Source organism: Electrona antarctica (assembly GCF_951216825.1).
Source record: "Electrona antarctica genome assembly, chromosome: 23".
Lineage (NCBI taxonomy): Eukaryota > Metazoa > Chordata > Actinopteri > Myctophiformes > Myctophidae > Electrona > Electrona antarctica.
This window is the reverse complement of record NC_136804.1, coordinates 16942392-16962014: the sequence shown is the minus strand read 5'-3', so window position 1 is coordinate 16962014 and position 19623 is coordinate 16942392. Positions and strand designations below refer to the sequence as shown.

The 19623-nt window shown below is 43.3% G+C and overlaps 1 protein-coding gene across 1 annotated transcript in view; it reads right to left on the bottom strand.

The window, feature by feature from the left end:
- The window catches only part of ptpro (protein tyrosine phosphatase receptor type O), a 94213-nt gene that overhangs the window by 43844 nt on the left and 30746 nt on the right, over nt 1-19623 (bottom strand). Inside the window, exons 2-5 of the mRNA XM_079494723.1 lie at nt 17449-17731; nt 7634-7789; nt 5718-5870; nt 1349-1603 (exon numbers count right to left, since the gene is read on the bottom strand). Coding sequence (XP_079350849.1) covers nt 1349-1603; nt 5718-5870; nt 7634-7789; nt 17449-17731 — 847 coding nt within the window. The remainder of the gene's footprint in view (nt 1-1348; nt 1604-5717; nt 5871-7633; nt 7790-17448; nt 17732-19623) is intronic.

Sequence of the window (19623 nt, the reverse complement as noted above, 5' to 3'; positions counted from 1 at the left end):
GTGGCAGAGGTGAAGTTGTATACCAGTGACAGAGGTGAAGTTGTGCCTACAGTGACAGAGGTAAAGTTGTGCCTACCAGTGATAGAGGTGAAGTTGTGCCTACCAGTGACAGAGGTAAAGTTGTGCCTACCAGTGACAGAGGTGAAGTTGTGCCTACCAGTGACAGAGGTGAAGTTGTGCCTACCAGTGACAGAGGTGAAGTTGTGCCTACCAGTGACAGAGGTGAAGTTGTGCCTACCAGTGACAGAGGTGAAGTTGTGCCTACCAGTGATAGAGGTGAAGTTGTGCCTACCAGTGATAGAGGTAAAGTTGTGCCTACCAGTGATAGAGGTGAAGTTGTGCCTACCAGTGATAGAGGTGAAGTTGTGCCTACCAGTGATAGAGGTGAAGTTGTGCCTACCAGTGATAGAGGTGAAGTTGTGCCTACCAGTGACAGAGGTAAAGTTGTGCCTACCAGTGACAGAGGTGAAGTTGTGCCTACCAGTGATAGAGGTGAAGTTGTATACCAGTGATAGAGGTGAAGTTGTGCCTACCAGTGATAGAGGTGAAGTTGTATACCAGTGACAGAGGTAAAGTTGTGCCTACCAGTGACAGAGGTAAAGTTGTGCCTACCAGTGACAGAGGTGAAGTTGTGCCTACCAGTGACAGAGGTGAAGTTGTGCCTACCAGTGATAGAGGTGAAGTTGTGCCTACCAGTGATAGAGGTAAAGTTGTGCCTACCAGTGACAGAGGTAAAGTTGTGCCTACCAGTGATAGAGGTGAAGTTGTATACCAGTGATAGAGGTGAAGTTGTGCCTACCAGTGATAGAGGTGAAGTTGTATACCAGTGATAGAGGTGAAGTTGTATACCAGTGATAGAGGTGAAGTTGTGCCTACCAGTGACAGAGGTGAAGTTGTATACCAGTGACAGAGGTAAAGTTGTATACCAGTGACAGAGGTGAAGTTGTGCCTACCAGTGACAGAGGTAAAGTTGTATACCAGTGACAGAGGTGAAGTTGTGCCTACCAGTGACAGAGGTGAAGTTGTGCCTACCAGTGATAGAGGTAAAGTTGTGCCTACCAGTGACAGAGGTGAAGTTGTGCCTACCAGTGACAGAGGTGAAGTTGTATACCAGTGACAGAGGTGAAGTTGTATACCAGTGACAGAGGTGAAGTTGTGCCTACCAGTGATAGAGGTAAAGTTGTGCCTACCAGTGACAGAGGTGAAGTTGTGCCTACCAGTGACAGAGGTGAAGTTGTATACCAGTGACAGAGGTGAAGTTGTATACCAGTGACAGAGGTGAAGTTGTGCCTACCAGTGACAGAGGTGAAGTTGTGCCTACCAGTGACAGAGGTGAAGTTGTGCCTACCAGTGACAGAGGTGAAGTTGTGCGAGGGCTCGTAGGGGATCTGGGTGGCATTGCCCGGCGCCTCCCCAGGGGTGATGTCCTCCTGCTCTGTCTCCTCCTCCTCCTCCATGAGGAGGAGGTCCCGGGCCCGGCGGAGCTGAGGGCTCTCCTGCGTTCCCTCCGGAGCGGGGCCACCGTCCAGGCTGTCCCTCGCTGACGCCGCCCGCTGGTGCAGGTGGACGATCTTGCGGGAGATGTTGAGGGGAGGGTTGGGGACTGCGAGCCAACAGGGAGAGAAAGAGAGAGGAGGTTGACCGATGCACACGCCTCTCAGCGGAGTTCTTTAAAGCAGCACTTACCAAACCTTTTAGACCCAAAAGACAAATCTGATGTCTCCCCAGGACCCAGTGAAAATAGCCAACCTACAAGCTCTCAACACGTCACAGCTTTCTGACCCACTGTTTGGGAATCCGTGTTTTAAAGCTCAGGTTGGCCTTCCCTTGACCAGGGCCTACTTGAGAATCTGACCACTTAACACTTGGGGGGTGGGCCACGTGCATTTTCATACTTTGTGTACTTTCTTTTTTGAGTTCTTAACTATTGGTATCACAATGAATACTCGTTTTTCAAGGTTTTACATTAATGTAGTTAAAGGGACACTTCACCCTTTTTGCAAAAAAATAATATGTTAATGACGTTTAGAAGATTTAGAACACTTTCCTGGGGGTCTTTATGTTATGTGTGTAATATGTGGTTTTAGATATTTTAGATTTTAGCAGTGAGTCCAGTGTCTCTGATGTCATGGACTCACTTCCTTCCTGGACAATTATCTGTGGTCCACCAGTGGGCCCCGGCCTGCAGGTTGAAAACCTGCTGATTTAAAAGCACGTCAGGTTGACAGATAATGAAACGTGAAAACGCATGGGGTTGTCCCGTAACGCCGCCTGGCCTGTTACAGTGCCAGTGGCGTCGTGACTTGATAAAGAGTAATAGAAGCAGTGCTGGTATTTAGATGCAATCAATAATGCATTGCCTGGCCCCCCCGCGGCACGCTGGGCCGCGGGAAACCTCTCTGACTCAGCCCGGTCATTAGTGGAAACGCCACTGGCTCTGCTGGGGGGAGGGGGGGACGACGACATCTTGTTGAGTCGAAAACAACAAACTATTATGCTTCATTCGGGCAGCAAATCGTCACTGTCGGCCTCAAATCTAAACTGAAACTTTTCAGAAAATGGGGAAGAAATGGTTCCAATGGATATTATCGTTTGTTTAGTCACAGGCTCAGCATTTATAAAACCCACAGACACGCGTAACCACGTTCACTTTCAAAATGTTTCAAGAAATGTCAAAGATGGCTTTTACTGTATTTGTGGATGGTGCTAATGTTACTAAAAGAACACGTACACAGCACCTGCATGTGATGCTAATGTTTTTAAAACTACACGTACACACCTGCATGTGATGTGATGTTAATGTTTCTAAAACTACACGTACACACCTGCATGTGATGTGATGTTAATGTTTCTAAAACTACACGTACACACCTGCATGTGATGTGATGTTAATGTTTCTAAAACTACACGTACACACCTGCATGTGATGTGATGTTAATGTTTCTAAAACTACACGTACACACCTGCATGTGATGTGATGTTAATGTTTCTAAAACTACACATATGTCACCTGCATGTGATGCTAATGTTTCTAAAACTACATATATATGTCACCTGCATGTGATGTTAATGTTTCTAAAACTACACATATGTCACCTGCATGTGATGCTAATGTTTCTAAAACTACACATATGTCACCTGCATGTGATGCTAATGTTTCTAAAACTACACATATGTCACCTGCATGTGATGCTAATGTTTCTAAAACTACATATATATGTCACCTGCATGTGATGCTAATGTTTCTAAAACTACACATATGTCACCTGCATGTGATGCTAATGTTTCTAAAACTACACATATGTCACCTGCATGTGATGCTAATGTTTCTAAAACTACACATATGTCACCTGCATGTGATGCTAATGTTTCTAAAACTACACATATGTCACCTGCATGTGATGCTAATGTTTCTAAAACTACACATATGTCACCTGCATGTGATGCTAATGTTTCTAAAACTACACATATGTCACCTGCATGTGATGCTAATGTTTCTAAAACTACACATATGTCACCTGCATGTGATGCTAATGTTTCTAAAACTACACATATGTCACCTGCATGTGATGTTAATGTTTCTAAAACTACACATATGTCACCTGCATGTGATGTTAATGTTTCTAAAACTACACATATGTCACCTGCATGTGATGTTAATGTTTCTAAAACTACACATATGTCACCTGCATGTGATGCTAATGTTTCTAAAAGAACACGTGCACTGTGCACACGTGCACACTTGCATACTGTATGCTGCTACTGTTTCTAAAACAACATGCACACACCTGCACTTTAGTGAGTGGGGTTACCTGTTCTGTGGTACAGGTTTGTGGTCTAGTGCAGGAGTTCCAAAACCTTTTCATGTCAAGGACCCCCAAAATGATACTCATTAGCCTGCGGACCCCCATTTGAAAACATATGCCCCCAAAAGAGAAGATATTTGCGGCTCTAGCAGTGATTTTCAACCATTTTCATTTCAAGGGCCCCCGGTTTGACCTGAATTAGGCTATGGTCCCCTATTTAATGGCCCTTATGTCTCTGGGGCCCCAATGTATATTGTAAAATCAAAGTTAATGTAACTCTGAGAGTGTACAAATGGAACCAAATGGACCCGTATTTGGTTCCATTCGTACACTCTCAGAGCCAATGGACCCTTATGGGTCTATCTGTTGTGAGTGGAGAACCAGCGACGTCCCAATTGGCCCCTAGACCTCCAGTCGGCGCTTAATCAGTAACGAGGACATAATTTTATGTTGGTGTGACATAAAGCGCATGACTTTCACCTATGTGTGTGTTACTGTAATACTGTTTTAAATGATGTGTTCTGACCCCACATGTATTATACTCATGAAACAGTGTTTTTTGCAAGGCAGCCGATGGGTTAAATCTGCCTCCGTCTTCTTCAACTGTATGCACTCATTACATTATTGCAGTCGCTGTATATGGTGTTTCGCCTATAGCAGCAGACATTACAAGTTGAGTAATGAACTGAAGTACTGTAACCCAGAAATGAACTGAAGAAACCCTTTACGCGTTCACGCTGCTGACCTTGGCGAGGAATGAACTGAAGGAACTCTTTACGCGTTCACGCTGGACAGATGCGTGTCCACGGATGTGTTCGCTCGTGCCCCTTGCTATGAGCACGCCTGGACGGGGCATAACTCTAAACATGACGCTTTTGAAAACCGAGGTGTTAAAAGTATGAATCTGCCTTTGTTCAGGCAGAAGAAGATCTTTGCTTGCGCGCCTCTAAACTTTATCTCTTACTCAACCAGATAACAAGAATAGGGAGTTGTGCTTGTTAATTTTTGCAGGCTGACCGAGGACTCTGTTCTCCTCTGCCTCCTATATTTTTCACTATTTTGTAAAGTCATTTGATTCTTGAATAAACCTATTTTTTATACTTCAGTGTAATCTACGATGGCCTCCCGTGTTATTGATTAGCCAATAATACAGTATGTCCGTTGTCTGTGTTTTTTCCTGTCACTCCGTGGGGTAAGTTTAGTTTGTTCAGGCAGAGAGGGTGATGAGAGCCAGCTCTCCTTAACACTATAATTTAGCTGGGGACCCCCTGGAACTCCCTCAAGGTCCCCTAGGGGTCCCCGGACCCCACTTTGGGAACCACTGGTCTAGTGAGTGGGGTTACCTGTTCTGTGGTGCAGGTTTGTGGTCTAGTGAGTGAAGTTACCTGTTCTGTGGTGCAGGGGTTTGTGGTCTAGTGAGTGAAGTTACCTGTTCTTTGGTGCAGGGGTTTGTGGTCTAGTGAGTGAAGTTACCTGTTCTGTGGTGCAGGGGTTTGTGGTCTAGTGAGTGAAGTTACCTGTTCTGTGGTGCAGGGGTTTGTGGTCTAGTGAGTGAAGTTACCTGTTCTGTGGTGCAGGGGTTTGTGGTCTAGTGAGTGGGGTTACCTGTTCTGTGGTGCAGGGGTTTGTGGTCTAGTGAGTGAAGTTACCTGTTCTGTGGTGCAGGGGTTTGTGGTCTAGTGAGTGAAGTTACCTGTTCTGTGGTGCAGGTTTGTGGTCTAGTGAGTGAAGTTACCTGTTCTGTGGTGCAGGGGTTTGTGGTCTAGTGAGTGAAGTTACCTGTTCTGTGGTGCAGGGGTTTGTGGTCTAGTGAGTGAAGTTACCTGTTCTGTGGTGCAGGGGTTTGTGGTCTAGTGAGTGGGGTTACCTGTTCTGTGGTGCAGGGGTTTGTGGTCTAGTGAGTGAAGTTACCTGTTCTGTGGTGCAGGGGTTTGTGGGTGACCTCGCTGTGTCTGACCAGGGTGGTCTTGTTGACGGTGGCCTCAGAGACCAGCTGGAAGGTGATGTTTCTGTAACACGTTCCCGGCAACCAGTGTTTGAACACCGTTTTACCTTTGTAGAAATCTAAGAAAACCCACAAATAAAATGAGCATTACAAAAAAGAATGTCTCATTGTGATCATAAATGTAACATTCGAATCAATTGAAAAGCAACACGCAACATAATTATTATACATTATTGTTTTCAACCTCTTTGTATAATTTCTCTCTTTGTATAATTTCTCCTCGCTATTGCTCATAATAAGATGACACCATTTCTGTCTACTCATTCTGTGTCTCAGGACTGTGGACAGTTCAGAAACATGTTGTTTTGTTAGTTGTATTGTTAGTCCTATTAATTTAGGACTGAGGTCGATTCTAAAAAAAGTTTTTTAAATCCTAAAAGTTTTCTGAAAAACCTGTTTCTATGTCAGTGGTGCTCAACCTTTTCCATGTCAAGGTCCCCCGGAATTATCTGTATTTGGCTGCGGACCCCATCTGAAAATATGTTTTTCCAGGGACCCCCCTTCCCCACCCAGAAGCAAAGATTTGAGTTCAAAACGTTTGCTCCGAAAGAATATATATTCAAAGTTTTGCGCCACATTTTCACGATTTTTTAAAAATAGTAGCGCTGCATTTGGTGCTGCTGTTTTTTAATGCTTAAAACAATGCTTAAAACACCAAAAGGGGTTCCCGTCCTGAATGGGTTAATGCAAGAACAATGGCTTCTGTCTTTCCAGGAAGAGAAAGGCTGCAGTTTCTGTTAGCTTGGCATCCCCATCGATGATGTCACTGGTAGGCGGGTTTCTCAACTGTCCATAGTCCACCACGTTACACATTGTGAGTAGACGAAAATCGTAGCATCTTATAATGAGCATTAGTGCAGGAGCAATTATATAAAGATATGGTTGATATATGGGCAAAGCGCTCATTTTAAGTCTTAGAAATCGAACCGGGAGACTGAGAATGTCCTGTACTGTATATACTAACTACATGCATAAATGTAGAGCGCCAAACCCAAGGTACGGTGGTGACCAGATGTTCTGGTTTGGCCGGGATTGTCCCGGCTTCAAGCTGGGTGTCCCCACAAATATCTCAAAAACATTCAAATGTCCCAGTTTTCATTTTTCATCACAGTTAAAACAATAACACTTGTTTTTTTAGTGTGTTGAAAGGTAAAGTGCTAAAATAATTGTCGCCTGGTCCTGATGAAAACACCAGGTGAAAATGTAAATAGCATTTCAAAAAAAGGCCTAAGGAATTGTCAAAAGCAGTGAACACAGCAGATCTACAAGCTCACAACGCGACATGTTGTCAGCTTATAGATCGGCTATGTTTTTTTAACCCATTAAAACCAGGAAAGGTTCTGTCGGTTTTTGCGTTGGCTATTCAAAAATAGCAGATGTACAAGCTCACAGCGTGCGTCACTCTAACCCACTGTTTTTTTCATGTCAAGGACCCCCAAATTGACACTAATTAGCCCACGGACCCCCATTTGAAGAGATATGCCAGGGACGTAAGCGAAGATTTTTTGTTACGGCTCTAGCAGTGATTCTCAACCCGTTTAATTTCAAGGACCCCCAGTTTGACATGCATTAGTCTACGCCTCTACGGACCCCCATTTAATCGCATTTCTGTCTCCAATTTATAATGTAAAATCAATGTTCATTTAACTCTGAGACTGTACAAATGGAACCAAATGGACCCTCAGAGTTACAGTCTCATAAGGGTCCATTTGGTTCCAAACTATCATTTAGCTGGGGACCCCCTGGAACTCCCTCAAGGACCCCTGGGGGTCCCCGGACCCTACTTTGGGAACCAATGCTCTAACCAACCCAAGGACGTTACCTTTATAGAGCATGTTTCGCTGCTCTCTGCCCTCGGTGTAGCTGATGTTGACCCGACTGAAGACATTGTTGGGTGGGGAGCTGATCTCAAAGACCACCCCCGTCTCCGGCGACTCCTTATAGTCCGATATCAGCACGCTGTCCACAGGAGAGGGCTCTGGAACACAACAACACATCACCACCGGTTCGCCTTCAGGCTGCTGTATCACAATTTAATCGCCCGTCCGGTCGCAATTATTTGAGATAAGTGTTTTTGCATAATCATCAGAATCATTTCCATTCATCAGTAGGCCTATAAATTAAACTGTTGAAAAAAAAAGAGGATGCTCTACAAGCTCAGAACACGTCACGTTGTAGATGAGCTATTTTCACAATTTTTCTTCGGTTACTGTCAGTCATTTCTTTGTATATTTAAGTGTGTCTGCCCTGTGCAGTTTTTGTTTTTAAAGCCTAAAAGGCAAACAGAAATATTATTTGAATTTATATGTTGCCAAAAATACAATTCAATCAATTATTTGATTTAATCGTCAATAAAATAAAATAAATGGTAAATGGTGCATTTATATAGCGCCTTTATCCAAGGCACTTTACAGAGATTGTGCATTACATTCACCCATTCACACACCGATGGCAGCGGAAACCATGCAAGGCACCAACCAGCACATCAGGAGCAATTCGGGGTTCAGTGTCTTGCTCAAGGACACTTCGACACCAACTCTGGGGGAGCCGGGTTTGAACTGGCAACCTTGCGGTTGCCATCCAGCCACTCTACCCCTGAGCCACCGCCGCCATGATCGTTACCATGGCCACTCGACTCAATGGGGAGAACAGGGCTCCCACACGCTGTCAGTGAAGAAGATCAGGAGATACAAGATGCAAGGAAACAACAATAATATGCACACAAAAATGGCTATTATGTTATGCACTGCACCACTGGTTCCCAAAGTGGGGTCCGGGGATCCCCAGGGGTCCTTGAGGGAGTTCCAGGGGGTCCACAGCTAAATGATAGTTAGGAACCAAATGGACCCTTATGGACCTGTCAATTTTAACATTGATTTTACAATAATAAATTGGGGGTCCCAGAGATAGAAATACCATTAAATGGGGGCCAGTAACCTGATTCAGGTCAAACTGGGGGTGCTTGAAATTAAACGGGTTGAGAATCACTGCTAGAGCCGTAAAAATCTTCTCTTATGGGGGTCCCTGCCATATCTCTTCAAATGGGAGTCTGCGGGCTAATTAGCGTCAATTTGGGGGTCCTTGACATGAAAAGGTTTGGGAACCACTGCACTACACTGCAGTGCCAAAAGGCAAACAAATTGTTTTCCTTGCCTCTAATCTTTTTCAGTGTCAAGCTAGCAACCTTCAGCCCCATGAAAGGACACACATTCTGCAAGAGTGAGCAGATTTTACGTTCGTCTGGGAGCCAAAGTTTCCCTGGATAATAAAGCAGCATTTGAAGCGTTTCTCTGGTAAAAGTACATCTCGTGAAGGCTCCGCCCACGACACCGCAATGGAGGCAGCACACTAGTTTGCTCTAACCTAGCCATTATGTAAACCGCCTTAAAAAGACTTATTCCCGAAAAGTTTTTGTAGTTAAAAGAGTACTTTCAACAAACTATGTACCAAGAAGCAAGAAAAAGCAAAAGAATTAAGAGGAAGTGCAAGTGGCTGTGCAACGACGAAGTGAAGCAGACCACGGAGAACTCGGCACCGCTCTCGGCTGTGGAGACGCCATTGCCCCCCAGCCCACCACTAGAGCCCGAAGACAGCGCAACCCCAAACATGAACGACAACGCGACGGCAACGATTCTTGCGGAGATTAGAACCTTCCGACAAGAGGTAAATGGACAATTGGAGACCCTGACCCTGTCTATGACTGAGATACAGCAATCGGTTTCTGGTCTGAGGAGCCGAATGGATGAAGTTGAAAATAGGGTCGGGGAAAACGAAAATGGCTGCGCTCTCAATCAACGACTCCTTGGCTATCTTCTCAAGAGGGAAAGACAACTTGAAGAGAGATGTGAACTTCTAGAAACAGCGTCGAGAAGAAACAACATAAGAATATTCAATGTAGCTGAAAACAGTGAGTCTGGGGACACGGTGAAATGGGGAGAAAAGTTTATCAAAGAGCTGCTGCATCTACCCCCCGAGACTGAGTTACACTTGGAACGCATGCACCGCTCATTAGGCAAGAAGCCAGACGCAGCGTCACCTCCCAGGTCTTTTGTGGCTAGATTTCTCGACTTCCAAACCAAACAAAACGTTCTCATGAAAGCATGGAGTGAGAAAGAGCTGAAATACAAAGGCAGCAGAATCGGCTTCGACAATGACTACGCCCCCGCTGTGCAACGCAGGCGTAAAGAATATTCCGATATTAAACAACAATTAAAAGCAAAGAACATTAAATTCAAGTCCCGCCATCCTTCAAGGCTGTTAGTGGAACTACCAAGAGGACCGAAGATCTTCGATTCAGCATGGGAAGCAGCGGAGGGACTGGCGGAACTGGGCATAAAGACCAACCTGTCGGAGTGGGAGAAGCTGGAACGAGAACAGCGACGCATTGGATGGCAGATAGCCGGCAGAGACCGGCCTGGTGCCGCGGCCAAGAGACGCAGCGTTCTCAAAGATGCAGAGGAGTTGCTGAAACCGAGTGGCGATGGGTGAATCTTCTAGAGAAACTACTCTTCAATTTGGTGAGAGGTGTATAGTCGAAAACGGGAACTTTAATTAATATTGTAGAGTTTTGTAGACTGTTCAGTAAAGTCTAGGCATGTCAAGGACAACTGAAGATTGGTAATGATGACGTTTTTGTCATCTGTTTTTGCTTTACTGTTTTAGTTCTTAATTCTAGTGACTAGATGGCCTACTCATGTCTTCAATCATTTATGTCACATAGCTTATCCTTACACACTTATTATTTATTTTTACGTTTGTTTTTACTACTATGACTATTATTACCATTTATTTTACCCTGATTTTATTCTATGCTATTTTCGTGTGTGTGTGTGTGTGTGTGTGTGTGTGTGTGTGTGTGTGTGTGTGTGTGTGTGTGTGTGTGTGTGTGTGTGTGTGTGTGTGTGTGTGTATTATTATCATTGTTGTTTTTCTTTTGAATTTTCAGTGTGGAAGTGTGTGCGTGGGTGTGGATCTGTGTCTATGGATGTGGGTTTATGTCTGTGTGAAGGTTTGTTTGCTTGTAAAATGCATTATTTCCCAAATGTACATTTACAATCCCAGAGAATACTTACAACAGCTGGCTGAATCAATAACACTTGGGCCAATTGCAAATTCATGACTTACTTTTAAAGCTTGGTGGTACTATAGGACAAAGGGTAGAATAATAGCATTACCCACAATCTGTAGTTAATGTTTGCTTTTGTGTGTGTGTGTGTGTGTGTGTGTGTGTGTGTGTGTGTGTGTGTGTGTGTGTGTGTGTGTGTGTGTGTGTGTGTGTGTGTGTGTGTGTGGTGGGTAAAGCTTATGTGTTCACTTCATTTCTGTAAAGTTCATTAATGCAAAGCTAATTATGCTAATGTGGTTAAGATCTAAATTAATTCAATCTGTCAATGACAATATGTCAAAGGTGGAATTATAAAGAAGCTTACAGTAGGTTATGTAGAATATGTTCAGTAAAAAGTCAAGTCTACTGTAACATGGTGGCGGGGATGGTGGTTGGGTGGGTTTTGACTCTTGGGCTCTTTCAGGCGGTCTCGACCTTGCAAAGGTTTAGTTTTGGTCATATTTGGTTTTTTATTTAGCTTTATTAAGCTTTTTCAGGCCCGGACAACTCTAATGTTGCTCTGGATGCTCCTATCCCTCCCTTGTGTGGCAGTCTCCCTTCATTGTGATTCTACACCAATCTTAAGATCTGTTTACTCACAAAGTTGTCAAGAAGGGGGAGGCTCGCCGCACAGGGAGAGATTCACTAAATTGTGGGTCAAAAATGATGGAGTTCAAGACTTCCTTGTATATACTGTTCAATGTTATGTTGCATTGATATTTGTTGTTATTGTTCGCAGAGACAGCACATCCCCTTTTGTTTCCTTTTCTGTTTTCCCTTCCCACTGCTCTTCTCGTTCCTTGCCGAGGGCGTCTTACTTAAATCACAATCTGGAGGAGGTACATTTCCACAATTTGATACCATGGCAGCCACACTAAAGGTAATAAGCTACAATGTTAAAGGCCTCAATAGTCCAATCAAGAGGAAGAAAATCCTGACTCAATTAAAACAACTTCATTGTCAAATAGCCTTTATACAAGAAAGTCATCTCTCAGACGATGAGCACAAGAAACTAAACAGATCCTGGGCTAGCCAAGTCTTCTATTCTTCTCATCCTTCTGGTAGGAGGTGTGGAGTAGCAATACTAGTCCACAAGATGGTGCAATTCACCCTCATCTCACAGTACAATGACAAGGAGGGCAGATACATTTTGGTTAATGGCTCAATAGAGGGCACAGAGGTGTCTCTTCTAAATGTTTATGCTCCAAATGATAATAACCCCCAATTTATAACAAAGATATTCAAACTAATATTGGAAAATTCAAGAGGTATATTGCTGTTTTGTGGGGACATGAACACAATTCTTTCGCAATCACTTGATAGGTTGCCGGCATCGACGGCGCCCCTCTCTTCAATGTCAAGAACTCTTAAAAACAACTGTGATGAGACTGGATTGGTAGATGTGTGGAGATATATGCACCCAAGAGTGAAAGACTTTAGCTTTTACAGCAATCCCCATGACTGTTATTCCCGTATCGATATGATATTTACCCCTAAATCTGAAGCCTTTAGAGTCACTAAATGCGATATCCTACAGATTACATTATCAGATCACGCACCGATAGCTCTGTCATGGGATTTGGGAGGGTGTTACACATCCAAACGGTGGCGTTTCAATACAGGATTACTAAATGATACTGAGTTTGTAGAGTTTGTACAACAGGAAATCAAAACATATCTTGAATTTAATATGACACCTGAAATCTCTCCTGTGACTTTGTGGGAGTGCGCCAAAGCATATATAAGAGGCAGAATAATTGCTTTTGCATCTGCCAAAAAGAAAAGGAATGAAGAAAAACGGGTCAATTTAGAAAGTAAAATTAAGGTGCTGGAACGCCAGCACAAAGAGAGTCAACTCCCCGTAGTACTCAGGGAGCTTAAGACTGCTCGACAAGCACTGAACAAATTAACATCTGAAAAAGTTGAGCGGAATTTAAGGTTTGTTAAGCAGAAATACTATGAGAGTGGTGACAGATCTAGTCGCTTATTGGCATATCGTTTAAAGAAACAACAAGCCATGTCTACAGTTACTAAAATTAGAACACTGGAGAATTCATTTGTTTCAAAACCAACAGACATTTCTTCCGCTTTTGCAGAATTCTATAAAGCACTCTATAAGAACACAGACACCTGCAATGATGCTGAGGAGATTAAATCATATCTTCAAACAATCAACCTCCCTAAATTATCTGTATTGGCACGAAACAAAATGGAAGCCCCAATTTCAGTTCTTGAGATCAAAGAGGTAATTACCAACCTTAAGAATAACAAAAGCCCAGGTTCAGATGGGTTCTCAAACGAATTCTATAAAAAATGTACTGATTCTGTTGCACCTCTATTATTAGGAGCTTTCAAACACACTTTCCAGACGAAAGAGCTACCCAAGACATGGGGAGGCGCTATAATTACGGTAATTCCTAAGGAGGGGAGAGACCCTACTATGTGCGGTTCATACCGACCTATATCCTTATTAAATTGTGATTTAAAAATATTGACAAAAATTCTGTCTAGTAGGTTGAACTCTATTATAGGCGAAATCGTACATCCGGACCAATGTGGGTTTATTTCTGGCAGATACTATGGGAACAATATACGCAGGCTCTTGAATGTGATGACGTACTCTCAGAGAGAGCATAGAGAATTAATGATTCTAGGGCTCGATGGTGAGAAAGCCTTTGATAGAGTGTCGTATGCGTTCTTATTTCAATCATTAGAACAGTTTGGATTTGGCCCAATTTTTATAAATTGCATCAAGGTACTTTACTCTGATCCAAAAGCCTCAGTGCGTGTTAACGGGAATTGCTCCTCCTCGTTTGAACTAGAGAGGGGCTGCCGTCAAGGATGCAGCTTATCCCCCTTGCTATTTAATATTTCCATAGAAGTGCTAGCTCAATTAATAAGGGACGAAAACGATATTAAAGGTGTTAAAATAGGGACAGAAGAGCATAAAATTTCGCTATACGCCGATGATGTACTCCTGTACTTAACAAACCCTGCGTCGTCAGTACCTTGCCTTCTAAATAGAATAAGGACATATGGGCGTTACTCAGGATATAAGATCAATGTTGATAAAACAGAGGCTATGGACGTTGGGGGGCTGATATCACAACAAACCAAATCTCTCTTTTCTTTTAGATGGCCTAGAACTGGAATTAAATACTTGGGAATTTACATAACACCAACAGTCGACCAACTATTTGAAGCAAATTATCCTAGACTCATTAATAAGATCAGAGAAGATGTTGACAGATGGACGGTCCTACCCCTCTCTTTAATAGGTAGGGTAGAGACCGTGCGTATGAACATCCTACCAAGGCTGTTGTACCCATTCCAAATGCTACCGATCCCAGTACCTACCACCACATTTAACTTACTAAATAAATTAATTTCACGATTCATCTGGCAGGGTAAAAGACCCAGGTTCCGTCTCAAAACATTACAATTGGCCAAGACCGCTGGTGGACTAGCTCTTCCTAATTTAAAATACTATTTCTGGGCAGCCCAACTCAGACCTCTAACTACGTGGATAGAAAATGATGAATCAACCAGGTGGTTAAAAATTGAGAAAACTCTATGCACACAGTCACAACTAGCGGTCCTTCCCTTCTCAGGGAATAAAATAAATGGAGATGCTATGGGAGTTTGGTCTAGGTTCACAATTAAATTATGGAAGGAAGTCCAGAAAGAATTTAAACTGCCTCTACTATCGTCAGGCTTGTCTTCAATTGGGTGCATGGGAGGTTTTGTGCCTTCAAGGCTAGACGCTGGGTTCCAGGGGTGGAGTTTGCTACGCCTGAGGTTTGTCCACCAGTTATTTTCTTCCAATCAGTTAAAGTCATTTGAACAACTCAGAAACGAGTTTAATCTGCCCAGAACTGATTTTTATAGATACCTCCAACTAAGACACTATTTACAAAGACACGATGACTGGGACAAAATTCGAACCCCTTCGAGTTTGGAATCTCTTTTTATGGACATACAAAAGCATGGTTCATTCACCAAAGTAATTTCTATCTTATATCGTACTCTGCTAGAAATGGTTCCCGATAATTCTCTTTATATAAAAGCCAAGTGGGAGGCAGAAATACAACAAGAGATTTCACAAGAAGAATGGCTAGACGCCTGCACTGAAGTGCATAAAGTAACAAACTCTAATTCTTGGAGAGAATATCAATGGAAAATTGTAAGCAGATTTTTTAAGACTCCATTATTGACTGGTAGAGCGGGCACTACTCCTACAACTGAGTGCTGGCGGGAATGTGGTGAACAGATCGGTAATCATACGCATATCTTTTGGACGTGTCCTAAATTACAGCAATTCTGGAATAATGTTTTTAATGACATTAACAGAGTGTTTGACACTCAGATACCACAAGATTTCAAGACAGCTATTCTAGGAGTAGTGCCGACTGGGTTTGAAGGTAGGAAAAAGGTGTACCTCCTCCAGATATTGTTTGCAGCGGCCAAAAAGACTATCACAATAAATTGGCTAGGAAAACACCCTCCAACCCACGAACAATGGCTAAATAAAGTAAAAGAAATTAGAGACATGGAAGAAATTACTTATTTGGTGAGGCTACAAAATGAGCAATTTGTTAAGAAATGGACGCCCTTCGCGCGCATCGAGATTTAACATTACAAAGATTGATGGACACCCCCCCCTTCCCCCTCTTTCCTTTTATTTACTTTATTTTATTTTTTTATTCTATTTTATTTTATTTCTTGTCTGTTGAATTACTCGATCAAGATGTCTTTCATGTTTACATTTCCTCATTATTATTGTTGTTAGTATTATTTATGATTATTATTTTTCAAATGTGTTATGTATGTTGCTGCTGTCTCCTTGGGGAGACAATTTTCTGTATTGAAGAACTGAATGATGATATATGATGCATATGTATAAAATGTATTGTCTACCCCAGCAATGACAATAAAAAACAATAAGTTGAAAAAAAAAAAAGTACATCTCGTGATCCAGTTTCAGTTCCCGAAACAACAGACAGTTCCTACGACTTCCCGTCATTTGCTGTGCTGCGATAGACCGGTGATTCTATCGGGAGGGTACTGCAAGTGGGCCTTTGCCACTTGCAAAAGTGGCAAAGGCTAAGATTTTGATGATAATTGGAATGTTAACTTTTATTTTTAAATAATGTGTAAAATAAATGACATGCCTTGTTTTCTTTATCATCGTGATTCCGATGAACAGGAACGTATGCTACGTCAACTCCATTTGATCCAAGCTGGAACACAATTGATTTGATTGATCGCTAAAATAAACACGCTCTGAAGAGCCCACCCATCTGACCATTCGGCTGCTGCGTGTTACGTGGTCAGCTCTATGGACGGGCCGGGCCGTGAGCGCTTCCGAGATTTCCGAGTGGGCCCTGATCCTGGGAACCTCTAACGATAGACATTCCCCACTGTGCCATATACCGCAGTGACACAACCCAGCTCACACCTGCCGTATTCAGGCCGAGATTTGCCCCTGAGAATTTCTCTATTCTATTATAGATTTTCTTGCGCACTCGTCTTTTATTTTTTAAATCTCTCCTCCTCCTGCTCTTGTCACATTTATCTAGTATGACGTCTCTGTCAGGGGGGGGGACCTCATAAATCCAAAACTGTTGCTTTTCAGCATTCAAAAAAAATAATAGGAAAAGTAGCAGATCCACAAGCTTTTGGGCAGATTAATTTACAAAAACATAATAATTAGAATATGGAGATAAGAGGTTTATTCCCGACGATATAATGTTCCCTTGGTGCTATAAGAGCCCATTTACCCATAGGGATTAAGTAAAGTTAACGTTTATAAATTTGTCTCATCTTGCGTCTCTTCGGTGGTGGATAGTATACTAAATACAATTACTTGAGTGGCCTACAGTACTCGTGACTTTCACACTGCTACATTTCAAATAATAAATCAATATACTGTATACTGTATATATTTTACTTTGGGGGAAAATCTTCTAAAAATTCAACACAGCAATGCATTGATATTATAAAAAGAAAATGTACTTTTTAATTCTTGAGTATTTTACTTGAGTATACATATGTTTATGTAATTACAAAGTATATCGTCTCTGTCGGGGGAAACCTCATATGTCCAAGATCCCCGAGCTCAAACCGAGCGTGTGGATCTGCTATGTTTCATAGTTTTGTGTGACGCTGCAGTCTGATCAAGTAGGGAGTTAATTTACGGGGAAAAAACAAAACACAAAAGGTTAGAATACGGAGATAAGATGTAAAGCCCAAACCACACCAAAGGGTCGCCATACAACTCCTTGGGTCCAAACGGCTGCAAGGACTTGCATGGTGACCCTTTGGTGTGGTTTGGGCCATTGAATTCAACCAGTTGAATCACTTGGGACAATGCAGGACGACGTGCGTCAACGTGTGTCAAGATGCAACAGGACATATCACACCGCTGGGACAACGCTAAAACCGTCTCGACCCTTTGGTGTGGTTAGGGCTTTAAAGCCCGACAGCAGCGATGTAGCCTATACTTTGTCCACCCCCGTTGTGTTTCTCCTTACTTGTGAGCACAGACACGCTGTGAAGAGGTCTGGACCAGCTCCCGTCCTCCCGGACGAGGAGAGCCACCGTGTAGCAGAGGCCATGCTGCGAGGCGTCGAACACCAGCGACGGGGGCCGGTCGCTGGCGTTCTGGAACTGGAAGTGGAGCAGGCGCGCTCCTCTGGGCTCCCCCGTGAGGCGAGCGGCGTACGCCGTGGCGTTCTCCCGCAGGTCCGAAGGCTCGAGGGCGACCAGGATGGAGTGCTGCTCGTCCCTCAGCCTCACCTGGAAGGCAGCTAGGCTCTGCGAGGAAGGGAAGCAGGGACGTGCAGAGAATGTTAAGAGAGGCAGGGATGGATGGATGGATGGATGGATGGATGGATGGATGGATGGATGGATGGATGCATGGCTGCCGGTGAGAAGGCAATGTTGTTCACCTCGGTTTCGGCGGAATAGTAGATGGTAAAAATAAATACAACTAGAAAAAGTGCCCTTCTGGGCACAGGTCTCCACCAGGAGGATAGGACTGTGTGAGATGTTTGGCAAAATGTTTAGGAGTAATATAAACATGTTTGTTTTTTGCAACAGTTTTCTTCATTTTGTTGAGGAAATGCAGAGCCAGATCACTCATAGCATCTCTGAGGATAGAATTCTGGATGAGCAGGACATGTGCAGCATTTTGAACAAAACGGGCCACTCTGGAAGGCAATGTTCTTTAGCCAATCAGTGTAGAATCTGAGAGATCCAACAGACTCGTCTTGATCACATGACTACAGAGATCATGTGTACCGATTTGCGTGAGATTTGGATGAAATCTGTGCGACTAACATAATCAATGTGTTTTGCAGAAATCGGTCTCATGGTGGCGCTATAACCGGCAGATGTGGAGGGATGCAGCGACAATGTTTTTCCATGGCCTCTAGGGAGTGCGCATACATAAGTTGTATACAGATCGATGCAGTTAGAGCTAAAAACAGGAATTGGCCTGTTATAGCGCCACCATGAGGCTGATTTTGAAAAAGATTAGTGGCATGTCGTCTCGGCCTAGTGGAAATGTGCGTGTATAATTTCACGGAAATTGCTCACTGTGTTTGTGATTTGTGGCGTTTGTTCGAAACGGACCAATCATGTGAGCTTTGGAAGCCAATCTTAGCCAATCAGGATGGAAGATGGGAAATGGTGCAGATCCATGTTGATCACATGACTATGGAGATAGTGTATACCGAATTGTGTGATGTATGGATACAATGTGTACGAGTAATCTACATAAATGTGTTTTGCCTAAATCGGCCTCATGATGGCGCTATAACAGGCCGTTGAAGAATATTTGGGGCAGAGGTTCGTCGTTGGCATCCAGGGAGTGTGTGTGCAAAGTTTGGCATGGATCGGGCCAACGGTGGCGGAGATTAGTTGGTAACGGACGGAAGGAAGGACGGACGGACACACACACACACACACGGACGGAGTGCAAAACATACTCTCTCCCCATGCCTTCGGCCTGGTGGAGACAAAAATAACTGTTGAACTGTTTAAAATGTAGGCTAGTAGCCGTCCCTGCATCACTTCTCTCAGAGAAGGGGTCCTTGGCATGAAAAAGGTATTTTTGGGGTGAACTATCCCAGTTTAAGCATTATGTTATACTTTAGCTATTAAAACAATATCAGATCTACAAGCTCGGTCTGCTATTTTTGAAAAATCGTGAAAATGTGGCGCAAATCTTTGAATATATATTCTTTCAGAGCGAACGTTTTTAACTCAAATCTTTGCCAGGGTCCCTGGAACAACATATTTTCCGAACGACTGACATAGAAACGAATGGGTCTAATGGGTAAAAAAAAAGAAAAGTCTGTGGCTCATGGCTGTGGTGTTGTGACTGAAAAGTGACGTGGACAAAGCAGTGGGGATGATCATAATAATTATCACACCACACACTGTGCGAAGTGACACGTTGGGGACGGATGTACCCGGGGACAGGAGGACAGGCGACAGGCTGAGTGTCCTTGGACACAGATGGTCCCTCGGCAGAATAAAGAGTTATGCTGCGTTCACACTGACAGCTACAAAGAAAGCTACAGGCTACCATTCCTTTTCAAGGGCCAGAGACAGCCAGAGACATGAAGATACAAAGCTACAGGTTACCATTCATAATCATTTTTCAATGGAAGCCAACGACATGAAGATACAAAGATACAGGC